Source organism: Melanotaenia boesemani, chromosome 21 (assembly GCF_017639745.1).
Source record: "Melanotaenia boesemani isolate fMelBoe1 chromosome 21, fMelBoe1.pri, whole genome shotgun sequence".
In the NCBI taxonomy this organism is placed as follows: domain Eukaryota; kingdom Metazoa; phylum Chordata; class Actinopteri; order Atheriniformes; family Melanotaeniidae; genus Melanotaenia; species Melanotaenia boesemani.
The window spans coordinates 7,257,123-7,269,625 of record NC_055702.1 but is presented as its reverse complement, the minus strand read 5'-3'; the positions used below and the strand labels follow the sequence as shown (position 1 = coordinate 7,269,625).

At 38.1% G+C, this 12,503-nt stretch overlaps 1 protein-coding gene across 6 annotated transcripts in view; it reads right to left on the bottom strand.

The window, feature by feature from the left end:
- Window positions 1-12,503, bottom strand: part of wnk4a (WNK lysine deficient protein kinase 4a) — a 42,445-nt gene that overhangs the window by 17,831 nt on the left and 12,111 nt on the right. For all 6 annotated transcript variants that reach the window (XM_041973687.1, XM_041973688.1, XM_041973692.1 and 3 more), the window contains exons 3-8: window positions 8,250-8,422; window positions 7,702-7,922; window positions 4,934-5,091; window positions 1,697-1,785; window positions 1,356-1,575; window positions 5-365 (exon numbers count right to left, since the gene is read on the bottom strand). In XM_041973687.1, coding sequence (XP_041829621.1) covers window positions 5-365; window positions 1,356-1,575; window positions 1,697-1,785; window positions 4,934-5,091; window positions 7,702-7,922; window positions 8,250-8,422 — 1,222 coding nt within the window. The remainder of the gene's footprint in view (window positions 1-4; window positions 366-1,355; window positions 1,576-1,696; window positions 1,786-4,933; window positions 5,092-7,701; window positions 7,923-8,249; window positions 8,423-12,503) is intronic.

Sequence of the window (12,503 nt, the reverse complement as noted above, 5' to 3'; positions counted from 1 at the left end):
TCACAGTTAGCCGAAGACAGGCTGTTGTGGCGGACATGGAAGTGCTGATCCACCTCAGGTTCCTCTGGTTCTGCAGGGTAGTTGGAGCTGACACCGGAGTCTGCAGAACTGGTGACGGGGGATGAAATGGGGGCTGGTGGTGTAAGGGCAGGGGTGGGGGATTCTGCTGCAACAACATCACGAACTTTAGGTGACACCATCTGGGGCTCTAGCTCTTCTTCTATCGCCTCTTGCGCCTGCTTCTTTTGACGCTCCTCTGCCTGCCGCCTTAGCTTTTCCCTCTGCCTTTTGATGGACGTCACTCTGTCCCGAATGGCCTTGGCCACAAGCTTGAAATCTGCCTCGCACACAAACCCAAGAACAACCTGCATAACAGCACACGGGAATGGTCAGGGTACAACATTAAACAAGTGAAAATATGTAGGTCTCTTGCACTTCATAACCTGATCATGCAAGCTGTGATATCCAATTATGAGGAAAAATCATTTCTGGAAATAACATTTGTTTAGCAACAACACACGCGCACTGCATTATTCTGCCATTTTGGCCTTTAAAGTTGCCTCCTGTGACAACTGTTTAAGCAGAGCAGGACATTCAGTCCGAAAATGCCTCTCAACACATAGTCAGATTACAACAGATCGTCCGGACTAGATGTCCCCTGCTGATACCAAATTTGATCTTGATGAAATCTACCACAAAGAAGTAAACAAGTAAGGAATTGTGGCGTGTATTTTCATTAAAATTGACCTCTATGGAAGAGGGTTGATTCTGGAGGACATAAGGGCCTGTTTCGCAACAAGCATGAGAGCCATTATATTATTAAAGACGGGACCTCAGCTGCTTCCTGAGACACGCTCTCAAATTTCTAACCAGTGATGATTAAATGTTGAGCTGTGACCTTGACACATTGTGCAAGGTGTTCCTTTTACATGTTTCTGGTGTTGTAATAAAACTGTAAAAGAAGCATAATGAAGCTGAGACATAAAATCAGTAAGGTTGCTTTCACAGTTTAGGAGCATGCGTCAAAAGATCTGGAGAAGAGACAATAATAATATGATGCTAACAAGCTTGCAACAGAATCTCTAAACCTACAGTAAGTACATTTGCAGAAACATTAACAGTAGATGCTCTTCCAAGCATCACCTTTTATCATGATTAAAACACCAGCAGTCCAAATCAGCTCTACATCCAGAAAACCTATAAAAAGCTATCATCATTCATCAAGACAGCAATGCTGAAGCTACCTCTACCGTATCTGTTCTGATCTGGAATCAATTACTCAAATTTCCTTACTAACGGCTTCTGCCACAGCAAAGCATTATAGATTGACATCACAATTTCATGTGTGAGCCTACCATCTCCTGAGCCACCTCCTCGGGCACATCCTTGTAGAGCTCAAAGAGGAACTCAATGGCATTGTTGTCCTTGTACTTTCCGTGGAGCTTCTTAGTGTCGTCCATGCGCAGCCACAGCTTTAGGCCAGACTTCACCATGTCATCCTCCTCTGCCAGCTCCACATGCACGCCATTGTTCTCCTGGAAGAAGGGGTGATCCAAAAGGTCTTGAATGGTGTACCTGCAGGAAAAGAAATTACTTTTATTATTTTTAAAACTAACCTCATATGTGTCAGTCACATATTGGAATCCTGAAGAAGCTCCAAACTGGGCGAATGCATAATGCACGTTTTTACTGTTACCTTTCATCTTTGATCATACGAATGCAGCCCTCAATGATTTCCTTGAGTTCTGGGACTTTGACTTTGTAGAAACTGTCAGGTTTAATCCCCTGTGAAAGCATGAAAACAGATTACTGAGGTACAATTCATCTGAGCATGTTTTAAAAAAAAAGTCTAATTCTTAATGCAGAATAAATCACTTTAAAAATTATTTATTCCTCATAGAGTTCCAGTCTCAGAGGATCAAACTGAAGCAGTGACAGCCACTCCCATCTCCCTGTTAATGTAATCATTTGCTTTGTGACATCTGCCACCAGCCAACATGACATTTGACTCTGTGATCTTGTCAATACATTGGGAGGATTAGCCAAAGTGCCCATGAAAATGGAAAAAACCCAAGATGCTCTCTTTTTTCCCCTTCCTTTCACTTAAACAACCATTTATAGCCATTTAATTAATATGAGTTGTGCTTTGTTTTGTTTATCTTAAGAGGAGAGATATTTATGCAAGCCTAGTCACGTATATGAAATCATAGTTGTCTGAAAGCTATCATGAAAATATACATAGATTAGAGAAGAGTTCCAGTCTCTGTAAAAACAATGATTAAACAGGAAAAAGTCAAGGTCAGAAAGATGTTTGGCCTGTAGATACCGAAGCATCCGGATGATGTCAGGTCAAACACCCAAACACAATTATTTAAAAGAAAAAAAAAAAACGAGTGCAGCGCTTTGTTATCACATTTTAACACCGACATGTCACAGTGTGATACAGTAACCGCTGTTTTTTATGACCACAAATCCTTTCTGCTGCCTGTTAAAGTGGAGACAAAGAACAGAGCAGAGAAGACAGCATTTTTTTCTTTTTCTCAGAAAAAGCAACTGTGATTGACTTTTGTTTTTTCCACTGATGGATTGATACTGATCTTTTACATAATAATTAACTTAACTCAGTTATTGTCTAAGCCATCCAGATGAATGCCAACACCAATCGGAGAGAGACCCCGAACTGCTTTGGAATCACAATTTAACTTGTAAAGGTGATATAATGCAAAGCACTGAGGTTTCTTTTTTAAACAGGTTTCTTGAGTGTCCTCGTAGGCACTTTTAGAATAAATCACTTCTCCCTCGATCTAAATCTAATTTATGACTCGACTCAGCTCCTTTCCCGTGGTGACGGAGGTTTAGATACGATCTTTCAAAGCATGTTGAGGTTATATTGATTTCCCTTTAGGGTGCTCCATCTGGCTTTGAAAGAAGAAATCACGATTATGCATTCATAGTAAAATGTGGTATTCATTGACCTACATTTTAAAATAATGAGGCTAGTACACTGTTATTACAATGTTTTTATCCTGGAGCTATCTTTCAATAACTGAGGACATTATATTACGTTAATAATGCTAATATTGCATTGTATTTACAATGAATATAAATATTGAATCTTGAGTTTAATGGCTCATGTCCATACTGTGCATATACAGGTGACATCAGTGACTTAACCTCACTAAGTAAGTTTTTACTTTTTTTTTTTTTTTTATCATTTCATTTTCTGCAAGACGAACTGAAAATGACCCCACACACCTTTCCTGCTGTTTTCATTGAATTCCACTAAACTAGTACTTACTGTGTGCAATTACAAATTTGATTCTAATTTAATACAGTAATAATCTAATTTTATTTGTGTGTGGCTCTTTCCTCTATCAACGTGACAATGCCTCCGTGCACAAAGGCAGCTCCATGCAGGACATGTTTTCCTAGTTTATTTTGGAAGAAATCAACTGGCTAGCAATTTGCCTTGGGCTCTACCACATCAAACACTTTGGCTAGAACTTGAATAGCAAGTCAGGCCTTATCACCCAACATCAGTGTTGGACTTCATTGGTGCTCTTATGTAAACAGGAGCAAATTGCAGCAGTCAGGTTCCTGCATCTGGATGAAAAACATCACCAAAAGAGTGGAGGATGTTTTAATGTTTGAGTGTTATCATATATTGCAAGCTTCTTTGCATCCTTTGCCAAAGCCAGAGCCCTGTTTATACCCCAGAATGGTGAAATGTTCTTTCTTTCATGCTCCATGTCTGCACAAATTTAACTTAATTTGGCCAGGTAGTTTTTGTGTAATCTTGCTGACACACAAATGCAAATAAATGGCAATAAAAACACACCTGCGCTTCAGCACACTTTGTCGAAGTAACCAAAACATTATGAAACAAGACTGAGGACATTCTGTAAAAACTGAGCCAAAAATATTGTGTATTTGTTCATATGTCAAGATATATGTCAAATTTCAGGCCAAATAACAGCCAATGATCACATAAAATATTTGGTGGTTAATCTTGTGGAAAAAGTTAACTGTCATACAAATAAATTGTCATCTGTACTCCATGTGAACATAAAACATTATGAATGATGAAAAGCACATGGATTTTTTCTTTTAATATAGCTGCATGGCTAAGCCTCTCTGACTGCACAGGGAATATCATTATGCTCCTGTTTGTAAAAGATCCAGACCCACTCTAACTTGTTGGCATTGTCACTTCCTTGCTTTCCAGTCTCCATCAGACACTGTTTGCTTTGCATATGTGACACAGAGGAAAGAAACTGCCCTCTTTGTAGAGTAAAGAGTGAGACACTTTTTCCAAAACTTATAATTCTGCCATCGCCTGCTCTTACCAATGGTGGCGTCATCACTCACAAAAGCAGCTGATATACAGCAGCCAACTGCCTAAAATCTACTACTTGTATTTCTTTTTTAACCTTTTTTTTAAAATAACATTCTAACATATGTTAAATACATCACTTCCATAGATTAACTGGCTTGAATCAGTGTAGAAATAATCCAGTTCTCATAGTTAATTGTTACAACATTTGCTCTGCAGGTGACATTCTTAGTTGTACTGTTCAAACACCTTCAGAACAAAAGGAAAGTTCCAATAAAAGTAACATGGAGAACCAGTTAAACAAGACATTTAAATCTTTAAATACACTGACAATTGTTCGGTGAAACATGTGCCATCCTGCTTCATGAAAAGTATTAAAATTACTGTTCTTAAGCATCCTGAATTTATAATGGCACAAAGAGTGCCTTTGATATGACGAAGCTTCTTTCCACACATTTAGGACGTCCAGCATTATACATGACATATCCTAGTTCCTCTCTGTCTAATTCCAGTGTGCACATGGAAGAGAGCACACACATGTAAACAATCATGTTAAATAGGGGGAGGAAATGACATGGCCTTCCTTTTTCCTTGACTTACACTGGTGACTTTGCGGTAGATTTGGGCTGCGTTTTGGCACTCAGAGTAAGGATACTCAGAGGTGGCCATCTCCAGGATGCACATTCCCAAGGCGTAAACGTCCACAGCTTCGTCATACTTCTCCTCGTACATCTCTGGGGCCATGAACTCTGGTGTTCCTGTGAGAGTTCAGGGGATAAATACAAAATGTTACTCAGTTATTATTACAAATTCATTAAAGGAGAACAAAATATACAGATATTTGAACATATGTATGTATTCATGGATATGAAAATATATATTTTTGGTAAATTTTTTATGTTTTAGTCACCTGATTAAATCAGAACAGTATGTAAACACAACACTAATTGAACATCACCTTTTAAAACCTGATGGAGTTATTTTAAAAAAAGTTGTCTTTTTACAAATCTGTTTCAGCTCTGGCTCAGATACTAACTCCTGAAAGAGATATCTGTCTATTTAACTTCTGAATATAGCATTGCCTGAACTTTATTGTTAAAACATTTTGCATACATTGCCTTCCTTTGCAAGAGTTCTTGCTGAAAGTAGCTCAAACATAGGTTGACTTGAGTAGTAAAGTAGAAAAAAACAGTAGAGCTCTAATTCTCTCTTTGCCATAAAAATGCCTCATGATACTGAAGTGGGCTAATGAGTCTGTTGAATTCTCCATGGGTTTAACTCCTTTCAGATCACATACCAGATTAAAGGGTCAAACACAACAAAAAAAACATATAGAACAAGACTTCTAAGAAAAATACAAAAGAAAAACATTTTATACGTGAAGTACATGTGCATGCAAAACTAAAAGAAAACGCAAGGGCTAGAAGCTCATCTAAGTAAAGTAACTTTTATAGATTTTCCTATTCAGTCAGATTTCCTACAAACAACTTGTTAACACTAAAGGCATTAGAAGCTACAAAGGCAGGAAGTCTTTGGTTAAACAAAAGTCTACAGCATTGCCAGAAGTCTAATTAGACTTTGCTTTGGCACAAGGAGGTTTTCAGTTAAAATGCTAATAGGTAAAGGCTAAATTCTAAAGGGATGCTAGCAATGACAACGCTAACATTTTGCTAACATTATTGCTAATTAGCAAAAATCAAGAACAGCTGAGGATGGTGGGGAATGCCAAAGCACATTTTTACCTGAATATAAGTATTTAAGAGCAGCAAAATGTCCACATGTCTACCTTTTTAATAAGCTGGAGCTGCAAACAAACATACTGCTGCTACTGACTGTTGTGAAACTGTTATATAACTCCTAAATGCTGCTATTTTTTCATTGGGAAAGCATAATTATGGTGAAGCAGTGTTATTGAGGGAACTGCAGCAAACATATTCTCATGAACTAAATTAAACTGGAATATCCCAGAGCTCATGTTGATTTTTCTAACAGGATAACTAATTTCTCTTACATATTTGGATGAGATAAGTGGTCAAGAGATTTTTCGCTAGCATACATCGAAACTGACCCACAGTAAAAACGGTAACAAAAATTTATTAAAATATCAAATTATGTCCTCACCTGGTGCCAAGAGTTATGTTTGTTTATACTGTTTTTTGTTAGTTAGAGACAGCTTATTTTAGAGTAGGGTCGAGGGACGGGGGAATGGGACACTATGTCAGTTTAGCTTGTGTGTGTGAGAGTATGATTAGGTGTGTGTGCGTGTGCTTTGACGTGTTTTGTGATAAACTTTGGGTGTGACTGTGTTTTATCATGTAGTTTTTACCATGTAAAGCCCTTTGTGATGCTCTTATGCATGAAAAGTGCTTTATAAATAAAGGTTTATTTGATTTGATTTGAAATTATCTACAAAGAGATTTTGTATATGCTAATTTGAGAGGTGTGTGCGAGTCCCCGTACTCATGGACTACAGAGACAACACAGCAATGCATTTGTGGGGATCTCTGGAGATTTTAACCTCACCTCTCTTTCTGCTATACTCCTAACTTACACTTATAATTCATCCTTTTCAAACTTAATTTCACTTTGGTGCTTAATGAAATATTGTACAATTACATGAAAATAAAATTAAAAAGTCCTTTTTTAAAAAATAAAATAAACCGAAACTGAAATAATAAGATAATTTATGTGTGCCAGTACTTAAAGCAGCTTTCAATTTAATGCAGAAAGTATTATAAAAAAAAAAAAAACAACAGCTGTGGCAGAAAATCCAAACCGGGCCACAGAACTTGACGACCAGTGATACAGCCCCTTCCAATGATAAACAATTTCCAATGAAAAATAACCACTGATAGGAATGGGATATTAGCATTTGTTTTAAATTAAACTTTGACTTTATATTCAACAGCTCGGTTTAGACCAGTATAGACCAGATGTGTGGACTGACTAAGCATCCGATTTTACAATAATGCTGTTAGCGTAAACCAGAGGGTTTTCTTTAAAAATCTTAGTTGACAGTAGTGCATTTGATTTTAACTTCTCTGATTAAATTAAAGTCCCACTTTAAAGCAAGAATCAACAAGTCATTATACTGCATCTGATGGCTGCTAATCCCTAAATGTACTTGATGGGGAGGGGCAATTTTCTGCTAAATTAAAGGCCATTTAAGTAATGGTGCTGCATTTTAATACACAGGCAGGGAGTTAAAACAGAGACTTGCTGGTTACTTGTGTGCAAGACAAATGTTAGTCTACGTATGGGGAAATATTTTACATGTTTATTCATTTCCCAAAGAGTTTCGGATGATTGTATTAGATTTAATCAAAAAACCGTGTTCTAGACGGCATTTATTTTAAAAAAATACTTACCAATGACACTTTTAGCAAATGAGGCACTTTTGAGAGTGGCCAGCCCCAGATCTCCTATCTTAACAGAGCCGGTGGGGCCGGTGATGAAGATGTTGTCACACTTGAGGTCGCGATGGATGATGGGAGGAGTGCGAGTGTGAAGGAAGTGAAGCCCCTTGAGGATTTGACGACTCCAGCGCTGCAGCAGTTTCAGTTTCATCTCCTTGAATCTCTTCAAGTACCTAAAACAGAGAGGAGGATGAGCTCCAACACCTCAGTGTAAATATGCCACAACACAGCAAGAAGAGGAAGCTTTTAAGAGCCACAAAGTAATTAATTTCTTATTCTGACAGCTAAGAGGAAGTTTTAAATTGAGCAAGTTTCCTAAACTGTCTCCCAGAATATTCTATCTAAAGTAAAACTATTCACTGCTTTTTACTGTGCAGTTAATTAAAGACAACTGGACACAAATATCCAAATTAATATTCAAGGCAAGTGTTGATTTGTAAAAGAATATTAATTTGAGACACAGGCATGTGGAAGGAAAGGAACTGGATGTGGAAACTTACGTCTTGAGGGTGCCTGAGGTCATGAGTTCAGTCACCAAGATGATGCACTTGTGGCCTTTCACCGTTGACTTCCAGGAGTCATGAAAGCGTACGATATTCGGGTGCTGCAGCCCTTTCAGCATCTCTACTTCCTCGCTGAAACGCTGTCGCTCTGCCTTGGTAAGCTTTCGAGTCTGCAAGAAAAATATCTCATTAAGTACCTTCACATCTGGCTAGTATAAGGTGTTTACATGAAATATGCCAAACCTGATTGTTTGGCTCCTATTATACATTTTTAAAAATTATTCTTCATCTATGTTGGTACACTTTTAAACCAAAGCCTTTAAAGAATTTGAAAAAATAAGGACAAAAGGGAAATCTAAACTGATTCCTAATTGCATCTACAGATATGTTAAAAAGCAGCTGTAACTTAATGGACCTTGAGGCAAGATTGTTTTGTCAACCATAAAAATTGCAGTTGTGTTGACAATGCTATGAAGGTTTAACACACGCATACTTGTCAAGGTTATGTGTGATAACGTAAGTTGGCTGTAATAAATACAGCAGTACTACATGGGACCAATTTGATGTATTGCTGCTACATAAGCTAATGAGCTCACTGTCGAATTGGAAGCCACAGGTTGATCCATGTGGGTGACCTTCCAGTTATGTAATCACAATTATTGTCCAATAATAGCAGCTCTGACTTTATTAATTTATGGAAGAAATTTCCAAAATTTTTGTAAAACTGATCTAAACACTGCAATCAGGCTGGATGAACAAAGACATTTTTGTGCTTCCTCTAGGATGAATGGCTCGATTTAGCTGCTGGTGGAGTAACTCTGCCTGTGGTGGGTGGTTAGTGGAAAACTCCTGGGAGACTCCAGGACCATGAATCCTGCATTGAGGCAGATTTCGGGGAAAAATGCTTTATGTATGTTTATGCTTACAATCAGCTCAACCGCTACTCTCTCCTTCCTGTCTGCTTTCTCCCAGTACGTGAGAAGGTGCTGCCCCTGCAAACACTGAGCTATCATCATAAGCACAGGGGACAGACTGTCTGAAAACCTGTACCTTATGAGGTCACACAATAAAAAACCCATTTTACCTGCGTCAGTCAGCTGTCAAAATGTCATATTACACCTCTGACTCCAGCCCTCTGTCAAAAAGGTCAAAGGACAGCAACAACTTCTGGCCAGGAGGATTACTTTTAGGTCAACAGCTATCACTTTATGACGTAAACACAGGTGGAACCTTACCCCTCATACATAAAACTTATCTCAGAAATACTGAATCATTAACAAAAATTTTAAACATATATTTGGTTAAAGATGAAAAGTAATGATTATAAAAAGCTGTGCCTCAAAAACTCAATTAAATTAGACAAATTTAGATTCACCCTTTGAGTAAGTGAGTTAGCTTTCAATCTAATTTGTGCTGGATACACTAAATTTAGCTTTATGGAGAGTGAGGTTTACCGCTGCCATAGATAACTATGCTTTTAAAAAAATAAAGAAACACATGTAATGCGACACAAATCAATGTGTAGATGTCCAAGAGTATGTGCAGTTTACTGTATGTAGAAGCCAAAATGAGAAAAATAAAAGGTAGTGAGGTTTGTCTCCTGTGGATAGACGCCTGTGCAAAGAAATTCAAAGTTTGCAGTAGAATTGGCGTAACATGCTGTATGACATGCATCCCTGCCAGTAGGAAACCCTGCCACTTCCAAAACCACAAACGTTACTACATCTAGGCATGCTGGGCAGCATGACTGCAAACTACTAAATCTTTAAAAGCAGAACTTCTTGGAAAAACCACAATCTTGCTTTGGTAATTGTGAACAACAAGACTGGAGCTGACAATCGCTGATTATTTGATCCAAACCTGTCTTCCATTTAAATCAGACATTGTTCATTTAGAAAGCCAGAAACTGGAAAATGCATTAGAAAGTGGAATACAAAACTGGAAAAAGCAAAAAGCTGTCTTTATATTGTGAAGCAGTCATATGACTACATTGCTGTTGATCCTGACCTGTTTCAGTAAAAACAAGCCATTAAGCTGTGGCTAATAGCATACATTATAAAGCAGTAATCCTTTGCTGTAAATAAGTGGGGGAGTTTCAAATCATGAAAGACACCAGCTGATCATTAAAAAAAAGTCTAACAGGCAAGATAATTCCCAATAACTATAGTCTTATTTTACTCAGAAACCCTCTGGCATCTTCTGAAAAGGGAATACTCAGTGCAAGGCCCATATCAAATTTTTCCATGGAATATTAAAACACATCTCATTGTGGCCAGCTTTCTCCCCTTAAAAAACTGAAGCAAAAAACATAGGGGGGGGGCTTAAAAACACACAAAACAAATTCCCCTTCTGAGATGACAAGTCTGTTTATCCATAAAAATAACCTGTACTCAGAGATGTATGATTTAGCCTCTGAGTTATTCTTAGCCATTAGAAGGTGAGTTGAGCTGGGGGTCTGCTATAGCTGGGGTTGGAAACACTTGGGCTTGCTGCCACATAAGTGGAGTTACATAAGCAGTGCTTATGGTAGAGGAGCCATTGGTATTAAAAAGTCCCTGTCAGGGCCTCTATTATGACAACCAGGACATGGACGTGATGACACGCCAGCCAATACCAAACCAGGTGGCGCACACTGTGGCTTAATACGGGAATGAGCTGGGGTCCTGATGTTACGCTTACACAGATAAAGTCAGTCTGAACAAAGTTTGGATGATATCCAGTCAGTGAGGGCAGAATCTTGGCTGAAAACAGAGGAAAAGTAGGGCAAGTGAAAAAAAAATGGATTTAGTCATATTACCTAAAGCCTGCAGGGATGTATGTTAAAAGTTATGTTTTCTCCACATTTTTTCACTTTAGGTGACTTCAATATTTTTGCAGTATTGTGCAAAAGTGAGAATTAATTTGATAGATTCAAATATTCTAATTTTAACGTGTTTTTCTTGAGAGGCCACTCTTATCTTCTGTACATGTTGCAGTGACGTTTTTCTAAGTTGCATTCTAAAATACTTTGTAAAATTGCTGCTCTGACTATGTCTCTTATGTAAAAAGAGAGCATTGATCCCTTTTTACATGAAACAGCCCATTACTTTGACAACTTGATGCCATGGTGCAGCCCTCTAAGCTAATCTTCTTGTACAGAAAAAGTGCAGTTTAACTGGAAAAACACAGATTTTCAAAAGCTGGCGCTCTGGTTTCAGTGTTACTCACGGACTATTTTCAGTTGCAGTTCTCTCAAAGTTAAATGAAAATCAGCTCTGTGGTACTGAGCATTATGTATATGTTGGTTTATGTATTTATATACATTGTTGGCATTACTAAAATATGAAATACTACGAATATGCATCCTTTGATGAAGGATTAATTCACAATTTCCTGTTTTTTATTTATAAAATGAGAGTATTTCTCTTTTTTTTATTACAACACTGAATTTAATGAAAATCTTTAGGTTTTGGGCTGCAACAAACCAACAAAATCAGCAACTTAGAATCTGGGAAATTACTTTCAGACATCTTTTTGAACTTTTTATAGGCTTAAACAATAGATGAATTATATAATATATGAAGGATTCAGTTGTAGGAAAGCAGACAAGCCTGTCCATGATATATGCCGTGATGAGCCAGAACTTGCTGTAGGATTCTGGAAATGATCATTTTGCATACCTACAAATCTATCTTGACCTCAATCTGAACCCCTTTAAGGGCCTTAAAGGCACGCTTCACCCCTCTTCCTGCCATGGACTTGTTTTTGAAAGTGCTGTTAACAAGCCATAACTCCTGTGTCCCAGATGCTAGCAGAAAGGAGTCTTGTAGATAAAGACCAGAGTTCACAGAGGTCTTTTTATGACCTGAGAGATCTTGAACTGCTAGAGTACTACTAAACTACTGTCCAGCAGACGCTGTGACGGCAGGCTTGTGATTGAGGTCATAGGCAATGTGGAAAAAAAGAAAGGACTGAGCTCACCACTGCAAGACTGGAATACCTGCCATAAGTGACACACACTGTGAATAAACATGCACGTAGGCACTTCGACTGGTACAGTGTTGCATTTAGATGTTTGTAGGTGAGAACTGAGGTGGTAGTGTGCTCATTCCAAGAAAAACTGACATGGTTTGTAAATGGAGCAGGCAGAGGGAAGGTTAGCCATTAATCTCATAAGGATTGAGGACTTAAACAAGCCTCTGACTGCTGCTCTCACTCTTGAGAACCTGACTTGACTTGTGGCGCCTAGCTAATAACCATCTGCAATATTAC